General features: G+C 45.7%; 2 protein-coding genes across 8 annotated transcripts in view; one reads left to right on the forward strand and one right to left on the reverse strand.

Moving 5' to 3' along the window:
• The window catches only part of SRPK2 (SRSF protein kinase 2), a 152,547-nt gene extending 139,083 nt beyond the window's left edge, over positions 1 to 13,464 (forward strand). For 3 of the 7 annotated variants that reach the window (XM_082308508.1, XM_082308509.1, XM_082308511.1), the window contains 3 exons: positions 3,603 to 3,672; positions 4,902 to 4,994; positions 11,174 to 13,464. In XM_082308508.1, the coding sequence (XP_082164634.1) occupies positions 3,603 to 3,672; positions 4,902 to 4,994; positions 11,174 to 11,358 (348 nt within the window). In that variant the 3' untranslated portion in view covers positions 11,359 to 13,464. Of the gene's footprint in view, positions 1 to 3,602; positions 3,673 to 4,382; positions 4,476 to 4,901; positions 4,995 to 11,173 lie in introns of all 7 variants that reach the window. The other 4 variants (XM_082308512.1, XM_082308513.1, XM_082308507.1 and 1 more) reach the window with 2 other exon arrangements.
• An 890-nt stretch (positions 13,465 to 14,354) lies between these two features.
• Positions 14,355 to 21,895, reverse strand: part of KMT2E (lysine methyltransferase 2E (inactive)) — a 64,343-nt gene continuing 56,802 nt past the window's right edge. The window contains 6 exon segments of the mRNA XM_082309453.1: positions 14,355 to 16,419; positions 16,421 to 16,999; positions 17,915 to 18,006; positions 18,165 to 18,284; positions 18,386 to 18,474; positions 20,490 to 20,791. Of these exon segments, the coding sequence (XP_082165579.1) occupies positions 15,484 to 16,419; positions 16,421 to 16,999; positions 17,915 to 18,006; positions 18,165 to 18,284; positions 18,386 to 18,474; positions 20,490 to 20,791 (2,118 nt within the window). The 3' untranslated portion in view covers positions 14,355 to 15,483.

Raw genomic sequence — 21,895 nt, forward strand, 5'->3', positions numbered from 1 at the left:
TCTGTCAAGAAACTAGTTTTTGTAAATGAACACTTTCAAAGGGAAAGCAAGCAAGTAAGTAAATATGTTTAATCTATATTTGTAGCATCATAGAAACAACAGCCAAATTTAGGTTCAAAGGGATCTCTAGTAGTCTACCTCCTGCTTGAGCCAGGGCTAATGTCAAGGTTAGATGAGGTTTCTCAGAGCCTCATCCAGCTGAGGTGTACATATCTGTCAGGACGGCATTTCCACAGCCTTTCTGAGCAGCCTGTCCCAGTGCTCAGCCAGTCTCGCTGAAGAATTTTTTTCCTCATATCCACTTGGAATTTCCCATCTTGCTGCTCGTTCTCCGTTTCCCATCTTGCAGTCTGTTCTCTGTTGTCCTTCCACTGAGAAGAGTGTATTTTGGTCTTCTCTGTTACTGATTTTCAGGCAGTGGAGTGCAGCAATTAAATCCCCCCTTCTCCTTCCCTTCTCCAACCTGAACAAGCGCAGCCCCACCAGCCTCTCCTCCTGCATCCTCTGCTCCGCCCCCTGACATCTTAGAGGTCCTCCCTGGTCGTTCTCCAGTTTGGCAGGATCTCTCTCACACTGGTGGCCCCAAACTGGTGACAGCTCTGCAGATGCAGATGTGAGTGCTGAGGAGAGGGGAAGCCGCTTCCCACCGAGGGCTGGTAAGACGCTGTTACGTACAGCCCGGTCCGTGGTTAGCCTGCACGGCCACGAGCGCGCTGCTGACCTGTGTTCCACTTGCTGTCCGTCAGGGCCTCCGCCTCCTGCCTTTGTCACAGAGTGTCGGCATCTTATGAATTGGAGACTGGGTGGTGTTATGTACCTACAGTTGGGTGCAGAGGGTTGATAAGTACTGAAGGGTGCTCGGGAAGTCCAGAGCAGCACCGCATTGCCGAAACTGTAGTTCTGAGTCCCAGCAGCAGAGAGCTCTTTCTGTGGCTCTGACTCAGTAACGGGACTGCGCGTGCTTTCTGGTGCACCACGCCTTTGGATATCAGCTTAAAGAGCAGAAGAGCTCTGACCGATGCAATCCAGAGGTGTCATTGTCCTTCTTATGGCTATTTACCTGCTTATTAATGCATTTTTAACACTGATTCTTTTACTTCATGGTAAAAACTTAATTTCATTTATCTTGTGCTATGTAGCCAGTCCATCCCACAAATATCTAGGAACCTGTTACCAGGTTGCTGCAGATGAAACTGTGAGACGTTGTCCTGCATGAATTCTAAGAAGTATTATTACAGATATTTATCGCAGCACCCAAAAGGCAAGGCTGTCTCTGGGCTGTCCCTGTATACATGCGAGTCAGAAGCTTCTTCGTTCTCGGTGCAGAGTCCTTCAAGGAGAGTCAGGAAATCAAATGTCTGGGACACCGCGGCTCCAGCCCATGCTGGGCGTGGAGTCAAAGCTATACAAAAAGGAAAAAAGAAGCAGCATCATAATTTTGAAAAGCTTTAGTTTCTCTTCAGCAAAAGGGTGGTATAAATATCCCAAATCTATGAGAGCTTGCAGCTCTTATTATATACAAACAGATCTAAAGTACAGTGTATCACAGTGGTATGCTTACTTCTTGTGCTTCTCTGTGAACAGTTTTTACAGTTTTTCCAATTTAATCTTTTTAGCCCCAAGCAGACATATGGAACTACTAATACTTCATTTTTTTGGGACAGAAGCTGTATTCTACCTTTGTGTCTAAATTCAACTACCTTTCCGTTGCTCTCCAGGAATCTCTGTTAGTGATGAGTTTCTTAATGTCCTCAGAAATCAGCCCCATCAGTATGTGTTCTCCTAGGAACGCTGGTCCGGCTCTTCCAGTGAATATATTCCCATGAGATACAGAGGGGACACTTGGGGTTTCTCAGTCTCGTCTCAAAAGAATAACAATATTCTCCATGTTGTGCTTAGAGATCCGAACCGGTGATCTCTTCTGGCTACTCTAAAGATTTCTTCAGTTTAAATACCTAGTAATTTATGAAGTCCTTCAGATTTTTTTTTTTTTTTTAAGCTGTAAAATGAAAACTCTTAATCTTGAGCTTGAGAGTAGAATACAAAAAAAAAGTGACTGACTGTTTATTAGTGATAGTGACTTTAGAAATTAAATGCCTGTTCACAGGATCAACAGAAATGTCAACAAGGGGCATTCTTGCTGTCTTGGCTGCTGCGTGTGATTGCAATGAATTATTTTGGCTATAGCCCACTTGGATGACACTGCAGTTCACAGCTTGAAAAAGCCAAGCACCTATAAATAGGCCAAATTTACAGGTGATTTAATGGCTCCAGATTATGAATTGGAACAGAAGAGCTTATATTTTCAGGAGACAAATATTTGTGGTAAATGTTCTAACGGAGTGAAATCCCCTCCTAGAACTGTGCCAGGAAGTTCTGCCTGGTTTTTGGAATGATTTTCTGGATCAGACGTTTTCCCTGGTCTTGGAGGTGGAAAATAGTTTGACGTTTAAACCACCTGGAAAGAATTAGATTCCTGTGGCTGCTTGGGTAATTGGTGATCCAGAGCAGGAAGAGAATAGTTTAACAAATTAGGCTAGATGGGTCCATGTTCGTACACAAGTATGAGCTCTCATAGTTATTTCAGCGCTTTGCAGCTTTTAATATGCATTACACTCATAAAGAGAAACTCAGTTTTGTCCTGACCCTGACATAGGGTTAGCATCCCATCGAAGTCATCGCGGTGTCTGCTCTGGATTCCTTCATTGATGCCAGTCTCAGTATTTTACTCCATGATTGCAGTATTTACTTCAATGACTTCTGATTCAACAAAGATACCTTTTTAAAAACTGTCCTAGATCTAGAGTCATCAGGGAAGCTTACCCTGTTTGCTAATTTCAAGTGATTAATTATAGTTATAAGTGGATTTTATTTCTGATTCAGACTTTTTTTATTTTGGTCCCCAACACGCAGTCTGATAGATAATCAGCCTTCAGATACAAGTGTAGCTCTTTATTATATGTTTAGGAATACCTCCGTCTCAGCTTCATTAACTTGCAGATATTTAACATGGTCAACAGACAACATGTTAGTATGTAAAAACACATTTGCTGTTGGATTACGCTGATGCCCCCTTCACACCCCGGTGCAGCCGATCTGTTCAGAATCGCTTCCTCTGCAGCCGGATGCCATTTGCTGCTTCCTTCCACTGGGGACCGGTGCTGAACTTTGCAACGTGACCGAAATACTCCCTGGTCAGCCGGCGGGGCCCCAGGGGTTGCTGCCTGGGGAGGGACCGCAGTTCCGCACCCCTTGTCCATCTCCTTCGTTCATCCTGGTTGAGCAGGCAGGGTTTGGGCGTTGAGTAGGCCTGGGGTTCGGGCGTGCTGCCCGTGGCCAAACCTCCAGCCTCTGGCGCTGACGGGCTGTGCTCGGGGCTGAGCCTGGGGCTCTCTCCGGAGCCGGGGTTCATGCTGTCGTTGCGCTGCAGAATGGTGGTCCCTAGGTAAGTGGCCTCTCCTCAGTCTTGGATCCAGTTGTAGGCCTTGAGCTTTGAATGTTAATTCCCTCTTGGTTCTGAGATAGTTGTGATGTTTTGCTGACATCTTAAGATGAAAAGCATTGTTTCTGAAATACCCATAAATATGTCTGTTATGTTATAGGCTTTTGAGCTAGCGACTGGAGATTACTTGTTTGAACCGCACTCTGGTGAAGACTATTCCAGGGATGAAGGTATGACTCTCTTGAGATATTCTATGAGTTTCTATATATTTTCACACTCCTCTTCTTAAATTTCCAGTGAGCTTACAATGGAGTTAAGTTTTGTATTTGAGTGAACTGTTCATACACATTGTTTTAAGAACATAAATACAATTTTTTTCTTTTTAGTTTTAAGTTCCATCACTAGCAGTGGGTGGGCAAAAACTGCCTTCTGCAGATACTCATCTACTTAACAACTGCCTGAAGGAGTTAAACTGCCCTTCTTGTAAGATTGCATATGTGTGGAAACCTGATTGAGAATAACAACATTTTAGTTTAGAAAAGAAACGACAAATTTGAACTTCATAGTATTTTCTCTTTTTAAGAGTGACACTGGAATAATGTTTACATTGTGTATTTTCATTTGAATTAGGCACTTACTAATTTTTTTTTAAATCAGAATTAACTCCTGCTTCCATCTGTATACCTGTCCATTTTCATGCTTGTTTGCTTGTATATGCTCTTTGCAGTGGTAATGTGGGCATCATTCATTGTTCCTAAATGCTACTAATGATGCCAGAGCTGTGCTGATCCTGGAAACCTCTGCATGGATTTGCTGCAAACATTGTTGATTTGAAACTATTTCTGATTTTTTACTAATTCCAGTTTCTTTCCTCTTCTTTTTTATCCCATCCTTTCCCTGCCCCTTCCACTCCCGTATCCTTTTTTTCTCTCCCTCATAGACCACATAGCACACATCATAGAGCTGCTAGGCAATATCCCAAGGCACTTTGCTCTATCTGGAAAATATTCTCGGGAATTCTTCAATCGCAGAGGTAGTACCTCTTCTTTTTGAAAGGTGCCGTGATGCAGACAGAAGTGGAATTGCTGTTGCTGGTTGTAGCATGTCCCACTGAGGAGCATTTCCTGAAATCGCACAACAAAAACTTCTTTTTGAAAAACAAAATACGCAGGAATCTGTGACAAATTTTTTTTTTAGCTAAACGTTCCGCAAAATAACTATTGGTACGTTCTAAATTACAGAGCAAAACTTGTTTGTAGCAGCTGATACTCAAATGTTGTTTTGAAAAGGACGTTTTGCTGAAAGCATCTTTCCAAATTAGCCACCGAGCAGTGCACGTGTCTTTTTTACCAGGATCAATCTATTTCTGTCTGTACCGGGCCAGTGTTAGTGTGTGCATGCACTGTACTGATTAAACTGTTGTATGTTTCTGTTTTGCTGGCAATGTTCTCCAATGCAGACCACATAGCATTGATCATTGAACTGCTGGGAAAAATCCCTCGAAAATACGCTATGTTGGGGAAATATTCCAAGGAGTTTTTCACCAAAAAAGGTAACGGTATTTATGCAACACTAATTTAAAGCATAATACTATCCAAAAGGAGAATATGTTCATTTATGGGTACTGAAGAAATATATCCGTTTAAATGGAGAGCTCTTAAAGAAGAATTTTGCTGTAAACTTGGCTTTCTGAGAAGAGCCACAATTTGCAGTATTCATTTCAATATTTCATTTAAAATTCGTTTTGGGATGTACTCAACAAAGTGTGGATGTTAACAAATGTCTGTGTGAATTTGTTGTCCAATGTTCATGTAAATGTAAGGAATCAAGTGATGCATAGCTTGTAACGTGATGGAAAATTGTCTGTCAGCTGTTTCTGATCATACGTAGTGGGCCAGCAGATGCTGCTGATCAGGAATAACCGCGGTGGGCAGGGAGTACCTGGGTGATAGACACACAGCTGCGTGCAGTCAGTCCTCACGCTCTTGTAACCTCCCTGAAGAGGGAGCATGCAGGGAAGATCGCTGCGGCAGAGCGATGGAGAGAGCCACTCTGCCGTGCACCGTGCTGTCTCCCAGTTACCGTAATGCCTGAGCGCCACAGCCGTAGGCGATGACTTAGCTATGTTTGGCGATGTACAGAAGTGCAACCCCTCTAAAATTAACCCCCTTGTCAATTGCTACAAGAAAGTAATTAATCTGAGCAAATGCACTGGGCCTTACCATTCTTTATCTTTTCGTACTTTGTCTTCGCTCAGGCTGCTCTTTGAGACACGTTTTTGACATGTGAGGGAATGTGGTGATGCTTCAAGTCTTTTTTGTCCCCTCTGTGTGTGAGACAGCACTGTGTTGTATCGAGGGACGGGGTATGTCAGGAGCATCCCGTTACGCGGTGGGGGCCGTCGACCGCAGCTGGTGAGCGCGCTTTCCCGCTGCACAGTGCTGCGGCTTGCCTCTTCCCCGGGACTCCACGCGCCTGAGCACACAGCTTGTCGGCAGGGCCAGCGCCGGCCAGCCGACCAGCTGCGTGGGGCCCGTGGGGGGCCGAGGCGGCGGTGCTGTGCCGTAAGAGGCCGGGGTCGTGAGGCAGGAGACGATCCAATGATTCCTCCTCCCCTTGCATGAGAGCCGCCTGTTCTGTGCGTGGGCATTTCTGGTACGGCAGGGACCTCTGCGTGCCATCGTTGCCTTAGGGAGGATGCAATGGCGTTAAACACAGTGCGAAGAAAGGCAGCAGTGATGATCAAGGAGATAGACCAACTGCCGTATGGGGGAGTCTAAAATGCCTGGGGCTTTTTAGTGTGGAGGGGAGAAGGTTGCTGGAGGAATAATGAAGGTTTACAAAATAGGAAGGCAGTGGATAAGCTGAAAACAGAGCTGTTGTTCATCAGCACCCACCATGTTAGAGCTGGGGGACACCCGGTGAAACTTGCAGGGGGTGGCTTTAAAACAAGCGCTTCCCTACGCAGCAGGCAGTGAGCTTCAGGAGCCTGCTGCCACGGGCGTCGTGGAGAGAGGCTGTATCAGCAGGCTCAAAAAGTCTTGGGTTAACTGAGATGAACAAACTCGGGGCTGACAGGCTGTAAGTGTATAAAGCAGTGAAAGGGCTGGGCAGGAGGTCCCCTCCCGTACCCCCGACAGGGATTGCAGCTGCTGGAGGGAGAGGCAGGGGCTGCAGCAAGGCTCCCCTCCCTGCCTGCCCTCCCTGCCTGCCCCGTCCTCTGGCCACAGTCAGAGGCAGGTACTGAACTAGAAAGACCCCCAGCCCGACCCCCCTTAAAGTGTATCTCACGTTCCTGATATTCACTTTACACCAGACGGGCTGGCATTTTCTTCTGACGTCATAGAACCCTAAAGTGACCTAACGGTTACGTAATGACAGCAGTGTTTGTGGCACACAGAAGAAGGCGGTTTGTAAAATGCCCTTGAAGTGGAGGCTTTCATTGGCTTCTGTGAGCATCTTACACTGCAAAGTGTCGCTGCTGTCCTTCAGGGCCTGAACTCCAGTGGCCTTCCTCAGAGGCACCGCCTGCTGTGGCTCTGGCTGGGATTTAAGCACTTTAAAAGACTTGGTTCACCCAGCACACAAAATGTAAGTGCAGGTCTGCTGTGGAGGCTGTTCTACTGAAAACAGAAAATCTCGAATGCAAGGCAAAGGAGTAATAGCCCAAGCTGCATTTTCAAATAATACCAGTTATTCAACTACCACAGGTCAGGAAAACTGAAATGCTTTGTAGACTGCTCGCTCATTTGAGATTTTTTCACTGAATCGAGGATCAGATATCATCTTTTTCCCTGGCCGCCCCAGTACTGCCAGCCTCTCTGGTGCCCCCAGGAGGGATTTGCCTGTGATGGGCAGGCAGAGGATGACAGGCTTCATAGTTGGCCAGCGAGCCGCTGCATTTTGTACCCATCTGCTTGTGGCCTCCGCGCTTGAGATCAGAGGCCACGTAGCACAGGTCTGAAGCTCTTCCGAAAATTTCACGCTGTGGGGTAAAGGTGGACTTAGGAATCTGACTGTATGCTCCTAGTTTGAAAACATCAGCACTGGGTGAAAATCAAATCATGATTTGGGTGTTGTTCCCCTGCAGTCACAGACACAAAAGGAAAGGTGTTACCAGCTAAGCGTTTGCAGGACTGAGTCCCTTCTCAGAAATTGCCTGAAGCAGTTTGTGACATTCAAATAGCAAGGTGCATTTAAAAAAGGAAAGGCATTTTTAAGTTGCTACTTAGTCACTGTAACACAAATGCTCACATACTTTTTATAGGGTCTCATCTTGATTAAGCCTAGTAGTAACTCCAATGAGTCCTTTTCTCCAGTGCCTCCATGGAAGCTATTTTGTCCGTAAAAATTATTAACACGTTTTGGCACTAAAACTTAAGACCCTCTTGTTTTTCTAGACCATGGTCCCTTTTATTTTTCTTCTGGTATTTGCTACCCCTGTTTCCTCGTGAGCTAAACCTGTGCGAGATGCTGGCTAGGTACTGCCTTTGCCTGGTGGAAGTTGTAACAAGGAAAAGCACTGCTGCTCATTTAACACCCTGGAAGGGGAGGGCTCTCCTCCACCTCCCTCGCTTCCATCTGCTGTACCGTGGGGCCTTACCAGCAGTTCTTGCATCAGTTCTCGGGAGCACGTCCTCAGAATACGCAGTAGCAGGTTATATCCCGCTGCTGCTTCACGTCATCCTTCACGTCATCCCTTTCTTGCTGTCCAATAACCCATCCTCCTCTTGCCTAGTGACACATCTTAAATTTGTCTTTTGACAAATTTCATAGACTAACTCTGAGGTTTTGTATTATGGCCAGCAGAGAAAGCTCTAAATAGCATCTTCTCCCCCCGCACCCCTCCTGCCCCGGTCCTTCAGAAATTTCTTTAGTAATTTCCTTCTGACTTCACATTCCATTTTTCAGAAGGTCCGTTGCTGCCTCTGCTTTGGCCACAGGGGTTTTATAGTTCTGACACCTCCGTTGTCCTCTCCGGATATTTCATGTGCGCTTCACTATCAAAAATCTAAATAAAGAGCTTCTGTTAGGAAGTTCTCACTTACTATTACATTTTTAGCGTTTCTTTGAAAATTCATTGTAATGCCCTGAGTACTGATGGTGTCAGACCGGTGGGCCTGTGCTTTTCATTCCTCCCTTAAATACAGGTACTGCCTTGCTGTCCCCCAACTGCGTGGTACAGACCTCATGAACTAGATGAAAGTAGGTGCTGCCAGACCCCTCCATTTCCCGTGCTGCTCTCCAGCGCTTTAGGGTGGAAATGAGATGGACCCACCACATCAAAATAAATTCTTTGAGTTTTTCATCCCCCTCAGTTGTGTTAATTGCCTTTTACTTAGGCTGTTTTGATCCCGTGGTCAGCATCATGATCTTTATTGAAAATAGAAGCACTAGTTGAATTCTTGGCCTCCACACAGATCGTTTTTGCTGTATCCCATCTTCTTAAACACTTTTACAATCTTCGCGGAATTTCTTGTGGAAAACTTCAACCCATAGTGCTAAAGTAGTTTGTTCCTCCGCAGAAAAACACTACAGCATGTGCTGCTGCCCAGGCTGTGTTGGTCTTAGCTTGGGTATTTCAACCTCCACTTTACAGAATAGGCAGAGCATTCAGACAGTATGAACTCAGCTTCCGCATTGACACCAGGAGCCTCATCTTGCAATCTTACTTTATAAAACCTGAGGGAGGAAAGATGCCTAAAACTACATTATTTGAATAGAAAGGGGAAGACAGTGCTGCATGGAAACACACACACTCCCCCAAGGTTAGTCTAGTTGAGTAAATGATTATGGCACCCCTTGCAATGAATGCTGTAAGCTGGAGAAGCTGTGGGCACAGCCTGATTGGTTTGGTTTTTCCTTTTTTTTTTTTTTTTTAGCCGTTTTTTGCTTGCAGTCAATAACAAATCACTATTTTCTATCACTTTTTGGCAATACTTGAGCTTATGCGTTCTTATTGGGAAGTTTACTACCTGTTCTTGTTAGCAGTCACCGATACACACTTTTGGAAACCTTCAAAAGGGTAAGATTTTCAGCACTTGAATTTCAGAGTTGCACAAGGATTTTAAAGGGCTGAGAGTGAGCCTGGAAATGAATACACTTCTCCAAGATGTGCCGTCCTTTCTGTACGTTCATACCGGTACCATGGGTCAGTATGGGCCCCAAGCAGAGCCTTTTTTTGTTTGGCTCGCGGGTGCTGACGGGACACACTTGTCCTGTAAATGGACAGACATAAGGAGGCAGGGTGCGCCCTCTGCTTGCGTTTCTCTCTTACCTCAGCACCCCCCCACCCCGCGAGATGGAAAGGAAGGAGGACGGTGAGCAACTCGGGGCAGCGCACCTTGACTTTCTGTTCTCTCTTCTCTTTCTCTTGCGAGTGATCAACCGTTTGCACACTTACTCTTTTGGGGTCTTTATGATAGCAGCTGGAGAGCAGCTCTTTCAAGTGTTGCACCCTGCCTAGAACCCTCTGCTGTGGCCTCTGGTGTGTTTAATCTGTTGCATTCAGGTGCTCGGACTCTCAGGGGCAGACCGACAACACGGGTTTCTTCTCCTGCCCTGGAACTGCTGTAGCCACAGGCACGTACAGAAGCGCAGACCTGCGAGCTGACGTCTGCTGGCATTTTATGGGCAGCAGATTACAGCCAGGGACAACAATCAAGTTGCCAAACAACTTTGCTTAAAAATAATAGCATGGCCTGCGTGCCCCCATACCGGCTGGCGTAATGTGCTTGTCAGGCTACGGGTGAGCCCTCTTCAGCTTCCAGTATTGGGTGAGAACCCATCGCCCTCCTCAGCCGTTCAGGGGGCGTCACAGAATCGCCCCAGGGGTCTCTGAAGTGCTTTTTGCAGGGTCACACAGAGACCGTCTGGCTCAGGCGTACGCCTGAGAAGCAGGGAGACGGCAATGGAAGAGCAGGGAGCAGCCAGACGAGTCTGTCTTCCCTGTCGTGCCCGGTGACCTGTGGATAGACCTGGATAATGTGGCTGGGTTGAATGGCAAAGGGTTCGTGCCTCCTTCGTTTGTTTTGGTCTGAGGCGCGTTGCTGGTCGGCTGCGTGTCTCCTCTTTGGTGGAACTCAAATCCTGCAGCTGCTGCCACCGCTGGTGGTGGTGGTGGGTCGAAGGCGACAGAGGCAGCAGCAGGTGCTTGCTTCTCAGGAGGGACCCGGAGCAAACCTCGCGGGGGTGCGTGCCTGCAAGACGGAGCAGAATCCGAGCGCCAAACCGCTGCGCGTGGCTTGGTTTGCCGCGAACGGCTGCTCTGCCGCGTTGTCGGCACGTGCCACGTGGCGAGGCAGTGCCCCGTGTTGCCGAGACCTCTGTCTCAGGGCTGGAGCGGTTTTTGTAGGATTTGGGTTTGTTGGCTGACGAAGGCGGCAAGGCCTGCGGCGGTGTTTGCCCACGGCGTGAGCTTGCATGCGAGTGAGTGCCTTTGTGTGCGGGAGGCAGAAGGAGGACAGCAGGAAAAATCAGCAGTGATGCCTACAGCGGAGTCCGGGGTAACAGACAGTTTGCTGTAGGAGCGATTTCTTGGTTTTGACATCGGACACGCTCGTCACCTGTGAGGACCTCAAGCAAGCTTGCACTGTGCTGCTGTCCTAAATAATGATTCTCAGCCTGGTCAAGGTGCTGTGAATGCAGAGTGGGAGAAAAATGGAGCAGGGATTAGTCGCTAACAGGGATAACGAGGTATTTTTCTAATGTCAGTAATATTTCTGTTTGCAGGAGAGCTCCGACACATTACCAAGCTGAAGCCTTGGAGTCTCTTTGATGTCCTTGTGGAGAAGTACGGTTGGCCTCATGAAGATGCTGCACAGTTTACAGATTTCCTGATCCCCATGCTAGAAATGGTCCCAGAAAAACGCGCTTCAGCTGGAGAATGCCTCAGGCATCCGTGGCTGAATTCTTAGCAGAATCTCCCAGCTGTAAAAAAAAAAAAAAAAAAAAAAAAAAAAAAAAAAAAAAAAGCCAGCAACCACTTTCCAATGCATCGGACCGAAATGGTGACTGTCACAAATTCTTTAGCAGGATCACACGAGAGCTGGCTTCAATCCTCAGACCTTTATTTTGCTTGAGGTACTGTTTGACATTTTGCTTTTTGTGCACTGTGTTCTTGGGGAAGGGTAGTCTTTTTGTCTTCAGCTAGTAGTTTACTCACCCACTTTCTTCAGAAAACACTTAACGTGTCTTTAAGCATTGTTTCTTGTGTTGTGTGGCATTCAGATGTCAGATTTTTGAACAAAGGAAACTTCCCCCCATGTGTTTTGGCAAGTTTTGTAACTATTTATGAAAAAAAAAAAATATTTTAGCTGATGCATATTATATAATTTACGAGCGTAAGAAATTTATCAAGTCAGAACTGAGTTACGGCGAGGAATTGTATAATTTTATCTTCCGGCAAAGGGACGTCATTCTTGTATTATAGTGTATGTAAATGCACCCTGTAAATGTTTATTGCCATTTAAATATGGGACTGGGGACTCAATTTCAGAGTAAAGCGACTAAGTTTTAGAGAGCTTTATAGCAAACCAATTGCATGTAGTGGACTTTAAACTGCTTTAAGGAATTGTGTAAACTTTCTATTCTGTAGCAGTTCCCGTTCATTGGATTTTAAACAAAGTGGCTCTGGTTTACAGGATTTCATTCCCCAAACGGCACTTTAAAGGAAGGCTAGACTTCTTTCTAATAAAGTATGCATTATCATTTAGCACTCCCTTTTAGAACTTTTGCCTATTTTAAGTGCTTTTAAGAAAAGAAAAATAGCAATTTCCCTTACAATGTGATAGTGAAGACATGGTACCATATGGTGTTGCCTTTTTATAAGCACTGTAAGTTGTACTATACCTTAAGAAAAAAAAAAAAAATTAAAAGCCGAGCATGAGAACCACTCTGTGTAGAATTACTGATCTTTTACAATAACAGTGTGTGCTTGGGATCAGTCGAGGAAGGACGTAGCTGCCAGTATTTACAGTGCAGTGGGCAAAAGACTCCAGGAAGCACGATCATGCTCGTTCCATTCATAGCTTTACATGTTTCTAAAACAAATTGCACTAGCTTTATTTTTTCCCATAACTAGACACACGATTACCCATTGTAAGTAAGTTGCACGCAACAATTACGTGTTTCCTAGGAACAAAAAAAGAAAAAGCTGCATAGGCTGAAGCTCATAGGCAATACAGATTTTAGAATGTACAGTACGGAGGTGTTTCGGCCTCTTTTAGAAGTCAGTGGGATGAATGTAAGCTTACTTCTGATCTTCATGTAACTACGGTGCCACTTTTTCTTGACTTTGTCCATCTGGAATCTATTCACATGCCTTTGCAATAACTAGATTGTGAGAAGATAGCCCCATGCTGTAACAATAACCAGTTGTTTGAGGTGCTTGCAGTTGTCTAATTAAAGTGTTTTGTTTTTTCAGACCGTGTGCTGGTCATTGGAATCTTTGCTAGCCGTGACTCCGGCCGTTTGGTTGCTAGAGGTCCGTGTCACTGGGGGGTGGCGGGGGCGTTTTAGCCTGGCCGAAGTGAAAAGCAGCTTTCATTTTATACAGTTAATGTATAAAGCACGTCACCTGGTGTAAATCAGAGCGTCCCAAAGGGTAGCGTGGCCCGAGGGGCTGTGTGTAAGCGGTTGCTAGGTGAAACACGACAAAACCGAGAGTATTTCATAGGAGGTGTTTAAGTGCTGTGCACAAGCGAACGATTACCCCGTCCCTGGTGCGCCGGTGCAGCCGCTCATCCAAAAAGCAACTGCAGAGCCGCCGCAGGGCGCGCGCCCGCGTGGCTCGGGAGCAGCTCGTCCGGGTGCCGAGGCCCCGCCAGCAGCTGGGCTTCAGGACCGGGTGCCTTCGGCCTCCACCCCCACGCCCTTCGCACGGGAGCCGCGTTGCACGGCCGCGGGACGACTCCGGCGAGGAGGACGACGCCACGACGGACGCCAGAGCCAGAGGTAAAAATTCCATTTGGCTTCCCACCTGGCCTAGCCCCCGGCAGCCCCTGGTCGCTGCAGCCGATGAGGAGCTCGTTCCTGCGCACGTAGACGATACCCGCAGGGGAAGGCGCGCCCGCTCCCACGCGAGCCGAGCCAGGTGCGCGGCCCCTGCCCTCTGCCAGACGGCTTAGGGAGCCGTGGGCAGCGCCACTCCTGTTCTGCAACCCAGCGCCTCAGCTCCTTGCGCTGCTCTGAGCCCTCGCCGCGTACAGCGTCTCTTACCTGCTCTCTTACGTTTGGGGTGATGTAATGAACGACCTACGGGGCGGGGGTCAGGACCGCCAGATCTGAACTGTGGGCTACAGGGAATGAGGCCGATGTTTTCAGACCTGGTGCCTGAGCAGTAGAACAGGGCGGGGGGTGGGGGTGGGGGTGGGGTGGCCTTTCTGTTGCTGATGGCCTGATCCTGTCCCTCTGCATGCGACTGCGGAGCACAGCGCGTTCCATAGAGCCAGCGGTTGTTCAGGAAAGCAGTGCCAGTGTCATGTTTTTACTAATAAAGTTTTTCAATAATTGCAGGCAAATTACAATTTAAATTAGCCCATTTTTTCTACATGTTAAAAAGAATTACCGCCTTTTTTTTCAGTGAGTAGGAACAGCCACTTCAGGTTTTCTTCTCTGGCTCTGAGGTAGAGCCTTCAGGCAGAGTCCTGTCAGCAGCGGAACTCAGGGCAGCCACTGCCGAGACGCAAGGACACCGTCACACACCAGTTACGGAGCAACTCTGCACCAGCCTGGCGCAGGAATAAACGGCTCCCTTTGGAAAAGCAAACACTGCTGCATAGTTCGTCAGGTTCCCTACCCGGTTTTAGCAGCTCTGCTTTGGTGAGGGAGTCTCTGCAGGGCGGGGTGGGCAGCGATGAGGAAGGCTGCCTTACAAACACCTTGTAGCTCATTTTTAAACTTCCTGGCCCCTCCGACCAGGTCTCGGTCCCCACACACTGCACCTGCAGGAGGGCCGGAGGATCCGCTAGAGGAGGAAAACGGGAACAGCCTGCGCTGGTCTGCCACCAGGGTCAGAGCAACACTGAAACTGCTCCAGTGCACAAGCCTACACCGTGTGTAACACATCGCTACCCCCATCGACCCATCAGTAAGGTGACACGAGACCCTGCTGCGCTTGGAGCGGTTGTTCCTCACCTCCAGCCTCAGCAGGGGAAAGCGCCCCTTCCCCATCTGGCTGTGCTCCAGGGGCCGACCCACAGCTGGGGAGGGCAGGGGGTGACCACGTCCCTGCAGACACACCACCCTTCCCCGACAAGGAGTTAAAACTGACAGAGTTGTGATTTATTAACATGAATTAAAATGCCCAACCAGTGCTGCAATGTGACAGTATATTAAAAAAAAAAATTAAAGATCATATATCGTACTACTTTCACAAAGATCACACTTCTTTTTTTGCAAAAGACTTATATACAATACTCTATCAAATGAAAGAAGCTTTAAGCAATTTTACAAGCAAAAGAAATAGTATTTACAGCACTCGTCAGAGACATTAGAAACAGTCTATACATTAAATTACATTTTCTGCAGATAACTGATGAAACAAAAAGCCATGTCCACACCAAAACTATAAAAATTTGTATTGCATTGTTTTCTATCTCTATGCACACAAAGAACTGTTGACAGAAGAAAATGAAAAAAAAAAAAAAAACCAAAAACAAACTGTTAGTGCCATCACTTAGCCTGTGTTCTTCTTTAATTACATATGTATAAAAGTAATATAGAAAACATTCACTAAATGAATTTAACTGCAACAATAAAATTTTAAAGATTATGCAGCATCAAACCTACTGCCAGAAAAAACAGCTGGAATGTTCACTTACAAAATAAAAAGAAATACCTAATACTGGCTTAACAGCACATTTTCAGGAATTTTAAAAAGCAAAAAATGGAAAGAATACAATGAAAGAGCACTGGTGTCTGCTTTTATACAAAGTTGTCATGTACAAGCTTTAAAAAGTACCTTGAACAGGTACATATGAAATATACACAGTTTATATTACAGAACATTTTAAAAATGTTGAGAATTAAAGGGATCCATTTTAATGCCACCCCGAACCATGGTAATTGTTCTGAAAGGTGGGCGGCACCTGTGCTCTGTGAATGGGGATCTGTCCAGGCACCGGGGAGGCCTGCTGCGGCCCTTGCACTCCGTGGGGAAGGGTGACGGAGCCGGGGTGCGGGCAGAACCCCGACGCAGTAGGTGTTGCAATACTGTTTGGTCCTTGAGGTTGGAGGTGAGGACCCTGGCCAGGGAGCGGGCAGTGAGGTCCTGTTCCAGCAGGCTGATGTTGAGGTCCAGGTCCTAAGGTCGTGTGATGCGGGGCTGGCGAGGAGTAGGAGGAGACGCTCGTGTGCGCGCTCGAAGGGAAATGGGGGGGTCCTTGATGAGAGGGGTGGTGTAACCCTTGTGCCGATGCTGGGTGATGCCCCGAGCCTATAACGGTGGAGGGGGGTGGCGGAGGGGGGGGAGGCGCAGAGTTTACAACATGCTGGTGTTGTGCTTGCAAACCTTGGTGTCCAGGTGAAGGATGGGGAGGTTGGTGGTGGGGGAGAGGACCTGGTGGCGGAGGCGGCGGTGGCAAATGGTGACCAGCAGCTTGAGAATGAATGTGCGATCCAGGAGCTACTGCCACGGCGTGAACCGGACCGACGACGTGTGCTACAGAGTGCTGCTGATGAGTACTTTGCTGCTGTACGAGGTGAGGTCCCGGCGCAGGTGGTGGCGGAGGAGGAGGTGGAGCAGCAGACGCCGATGCCTGGTGATGAATACTGGGGTTCTGAGACGGCAAAAAATGCCCTGCGGTGACGTGGTGTCCCGGCACCGTTTGCTGACCCGCAGCGCCAGGAAGTGCTTGATTTGGTCCAGATGAGAACACAGTCTGTTGGGGTATGCTGCCCTTCAGCTGACTGTAACTCTGAAAGTTTCCCGAGGGCTGCTGGTTTTGATAGTAAGGAGAAGAAGGGGGTGGGGGGGGGCGGGGGAGGTGGCGCGCTGCTGTTCAAATTTTGTTGGTTAAACTGGCTGTAAGAAGCTGAAGATTGTCCTGAAGTTGTCTGCGTAAAGAGGGGTCCGCTGGCCTGCTGCTGATTGCTAGGCTGAAGGGTTGGTGCTGCCGGATAGAAGTTTCGGTGCGTTTCCCTCTGGGGCGTTCCAACTTGAGGTGACTGTGGGTGGTGAGGTCTGTACGGAGATCCCAACTGCTGCGAGTGAGGCTTTGGTGAAAGGTAACCGTGCTGCACCGGCGCGTGAGGGGTGGAGGACTTCGGAGGATTTTCTACGTGAGGCGAAGGGGGGCAATGCAGCTTCAAAGGTGCGGAAGGCAACTTCTGTGAGTGTGGAAGTTGCTCAGCAGAACTGCGCAGATGCGATTGAGATGGATGATTTTTTGAAAGTGCTTGGACGTTGTTTGTCAGCTGTTTTTGTTGCAGCTCCGATTTTGGATGATTCGCACATTCGGCCTCAGGTGCATTAGCTGCAGTTTCCCAGTGCGAATCCGGTTTTGTGGGTGTTTTCCCAAGTGACTGCGTTGAAACGACAGGACTCGGTGAAGAGGGCTAGAAAGAAAGCAAGCCAGTCAGTGCAAAATACTCAGCTACACATGCGTTAGAACAAACAGAACTTCTCAGAATATCGTCCTCTCCCCCTGATGGTGGAAAAGAGTGTTGAGGCACAGGATACGTATTTGGTGTAAGAAAAACAGCCACAGAAAGCTTAAACTTAGCAGGAGGCTATTTTTAGCAAGTATATATCAATCACTCTTGAGAGTCAAAGACTAGCAAGTCTATTTCAAAGTAGTAACAGAAATATGACCCACCAGGTCAAAGTCAGAATCTGTTAAAAGTTTTAGATTTCCGAGTCCGAAAGAAATCACTCCAGACAAGACCATTTACAAAAATAAAGCCGCTTTTAGAGTGATGTAACATTTTAAAACTGGCATAGTGCAAGCAAACAGTCTAAACATTACAGCCTGAGTTACTTCGTTTAATACTGTAGGGGCAGCTGCTCAACATCCTTCTCCGTATCAGTGCCTTTACTGACAACCAGTGCCCAACCCTGACATGGCCAGAGCAAACTCCTGTTCAGGCGAGAAGTGAATCACGTTACTACTGCCAGTTCTGACTGCCAGTTCTTCAGCATTCAACCTGCGGAACTGCGGTGATACTGAATCCACTGAGACAATCTCTTCTGTGTCTACAGAAGGCAAGATCATATATAAACAGGTATAGCTACCGAAAGAACAGAACAGAAACCAACTTTTTAGCATGTATGGACTACCACAAATATCCTCACAAATATTTACCTATGTTAAATTATTGCACAGATAGATGAACATGCATGTCTGTAACCTAAGTCGTAAATCATGAGATTTAACATTTTTTAAGATAAATCGGAGATGTATGTACATATTCATATGCATATTCTACAACACACACGCAAACACATATGCACGTGCGTACACTCTGCATTACCTTGCTTGCTTTTGACGGACTCTTACAAGTCTTTTGTGAAGAATCTGGGGACGGACATTCGGAAGTAGGCTCTGGATTTTCAGGATCAGGTTCTACAGACATAAAGCAGAGAGAAATATAAAAGTGGGAAAATCAAGTCCTTTGCAAAGATCGCTAAGCACTTTATATTTGACTTTAAAAGAGCTATTAAAATTGTTGTAAGAGACTATTCAATATGTCAAGTGCCATACAAGGTCATCTGCTTACTGACCTTCCATAAATTCAGTGAAAGAAGGGACCTTAAGCTGCAACTGGGAAATGAGATTTGAATGAGATGAAGGTGGAGACTGAACATGAGACGGTGAGCATGGGCTACAGGGTGATTCTCCCCCTACAGATGAAGCAGACCCAAACACAGTATTAGAACGATTATGGACTACCACGGGGGAACTGGTTAGATTTATCTACCTTCGACACAATAAATCGACTCACCACTGTCCTTGTCTTTCCTATGATCACTGAGAAGTAAAGCTCGCTGATAACTTCGTTCTCTCACTTGTTCCACAGAGGTTGATGCAGTCCTGGAAGAGAGAAGCACATTTAAATTTAAGAGGATGTACTCCCACGGACCAAATTTCGGACAGTGTATATGCAAATGCTGGGTCAGAGAAAGGGTACAGTGTTGACTGCATGTAAGAGCCAAATAAGGAATGGGATTTGTGAAGTATTTTGCATCTATTTTCTCTCACTTTAAATACACCGATTTCCTGCAACCATGTTACATTACAAGAACTGACAATTCCTCTTAATATGGAAACATCATCTGTAGATCTGTGGGGTTTTGTGGTGGTGTTTTTTTTTTTTTTTTTTTTTTTTCCTTCTTCCTTCTTTTTCTAAACAGTTGAAAAGTCAAAAACTACACTTCAAAAAATAAAGATTGCAGGTACTGCTTCATATTCTCCATTTGTAGAAAACTCTCTTATTCCAAAGCTGGAAATAGTCTTTTTTTTTTTTTAAAAAGACTTTGCTCTTTTATACTGGATCCATAGTTGTAAATACTGCACAACCACAGATGTATCTCTGTTTAAGCTACTACATTTAACTTGCCAGATAGTGGGTATGAAATGACAGTCCTATCTTCTCTCTTATAATCAATTATATCTGACAATCACAATCTGATAAAGAAGAACATAAATGACAGCATTCTATAAAACTCAATTTTTCTTTCAGGCAAGAACATACGGCATTACTCTACAATACTGTTGTACTAAAATAAACTTTGGTGCTGTCTGCAGGATTACTGCAAAAACTTACTAATGAATTCTTCCCTGTTTAGCCCATTTTCCACATTCTTCGCTTACAATACAGTACGCTAGTTTCTGCACAGTGAACTTGCAGCCCCTTTTCAGTGAAACTCTGAAGACTGCACTTCTGTTATCTCTTCAACTGGCTCTACAAAATCCTTCTATTCTGAAATAGCTGGAGCATCTGAGCAGAAGGATGTTCAACTCCTCAGCCTGTGTTCATCCCCAACACTGTTAGGCCTTCACTACAGCACAAAGAGCATCTGCAGGGTTTGTTTTGTGCTAGTAACGTTTTGGAGACAGCGTCACCACAGCTGACCATCTACCTTAAGGCTACCAAAAAGGCAGTGGAAAATACCGTGCAAAGTTTATACAGACTGAAATCGTTCTCTCTCATCCCCCTTCACACTGTCTCTCTCCCCAGGATTTTTGGTTGTTGGGAGTATCTGGCATGGCATCCAACAGAGCATATGGTCTGCACACAGGGGAACCATTTAGTGATCATAAACATCGATGCAAGTATCACCACAGGCTCTCCACCTGAGCAGAAGGAACCGTTAGGCAGACTGCATGCAGCCCTGCACACTGCAAATATCACAAACACACTCCAGCCCACATCACCGAAAAACACAAGACTTCCTGAAGTCTTCTAGAAGCTTTTGCGAATCAATACAGGTTACCCTCCTGTTCTGCCCTTCTCCCCTACAGTACTTTTGGAAAAGTTTTGAGATTTAAGATGAAAAATACTCTCCTCGTCCCACAGACAAAGCAGTGGAGATACAAGGAAGGGAGTGCAGAGCCAAGGTCATGCTGAGAATTGGACTTGACTCTCTCTCAGCCGTTACAGCACCCTCTCCATCCTACTGCTGCTCCCTCCTCCACACCCCTCAGCCAGCATGCACAGCCCGACTGGTGCAGTGGAGGACGGAGCACGCTTACCCACTGATAACCATTTTCTACAGATTTACAACTGTACTTTACCTACACAATTTTATAATCTACAGACCCAAGCAACCTGTCTTGCTCAAACCAATACCTATTTTGCTCTTAGAAAATAAAAAAGCAAAGCAGAATGAAAATAAGTTAACCAGTATCTTATGGGTAATTTTTCATATATTCTAATGAGGTATCTGCTGTATTTCTGAGGAAAAAGGTAAGACAACTCTTTACTAATCTGCAAGAAGGGCTTCCAATCAGTAATCTGCAACTGCACCCTTATCAACAAAAACTAGGAAAGACAGAATTAAGTAAACAATTCTTCAGCACTTTAGTCCTATCGTTTCATGGCTTACCACTGAACTTCTGGTTCATTCTTCTCACTGGAAGAAGATTCCTTAATTGCACAGTTGTTGCCAACGTCTTCTGGAGCTGCATTATAAACAGTAGTTGGCAGTGGTAAAGGCAGGCTTGCAGCGTTATCAGTTTGCTCCCCATTTTCACCACTGTTGTTATACCCATCATTAGCACCGTTGTTACTACTTATATTTCCTCCACCAGCAGCATGAGGAGATACAGTAACCAGGGGGAAGTTTTCTGTCTTTGAGCCACTTTTTCTAGCTTCTCGTTGTCTCTTACGGTATTCTAATAAGGATACCTACAGAGAAAACAAAAAAAAAACCAACCAAAACAAACATTAGAAGGGAAGTTTACTTGTTTCCTTTCTGACGCTTCCAATTACATATATTCTTTCAGTAAGACATACCACTTACTTGGGTCTAAAAGAAAATGGAGATAGATAGATTAATTGAAGATATTTCACCACATCTACAGTGAATTTACAGAGTACTGAGCAGCTATGACTATGAGGACAATGTAAAGAAAAGCTTCTTCCAAGAGAAGGAAGTATGCATTTTGCCTCTGGGAAGAAGCAGAAGATGATGCAGGTCAGCCAAAGATTCGCTGCTGACATCACACTGTTGGCTGAAGCTACAAGGGACTTTACGCTTTTTCCTGAACTGCAGCATTAGTAATAGTATACTGATACAGCAAAGCTGATTTTAAGAGATGTCACATCCTGCTCTCGGTCCGACTCCCTCGTAAGGAAAACCCACCACACTTCTGCTTCAATCTACTGCAGAAATCAGAGGATTCTCTAAGCTCTTCATATGTTTTTCTTAACATATAGAATTAGCAACTTAAACTTTCATTCTTTTCCCAGTTTATTTTTATTTGTGTCTTTACTGCACTCTAAAAAAGATCCATTAAGAACATCTTTTAATTCTAAATTCCAGGTAAAGTTTATTACCAAAACCAATGACACATGCAGGGAAAAGTGGTTTCTACTTTATATATATATATACACATATATATATATATATATATATGTATACGTATATAGGTATATAAAAACACTACACAGAAGCTTCTATAGAATAGAAAACAGTTTCCGTGTTAGTATGTTACCTTCAGTGAGAAAAATAAATTTTCACGTTTCACCATGTATCTTCAGGATTTGAAGCAGAAAGCTGAAATACTGACCTTCAGACCTACTTTATTAAGTAAGGAAACTAGTTTGGTGGAAATGACATTTAATGTCTTTGTATCTTTTGTTTTAGTTATCAGCAACCTACTCTGAATCATACAGCATCCAAACCAAGAAACTAAAGTGGAACAATGAAAAAAAAATTCATGTTTAACTGGCTTAGTCCTCAATAAAAGTGGACATGTTTGTACACAGAGAGAGAAACCAAGGCAGCCT

This window comes from Platalea leucorodia, assembly GCF_965183815.1.
Source record: "Platalea leucorodia genome assembly, chromosome: 4".
In the NCBI taxonomy this organism is placed as follows: domain Eukaryota; kingdom Metazoa; phylum Chordata; class Aves; order Pelecaniformes; family Threskiornithidae; genus Platalea; species Platalea leucorodia.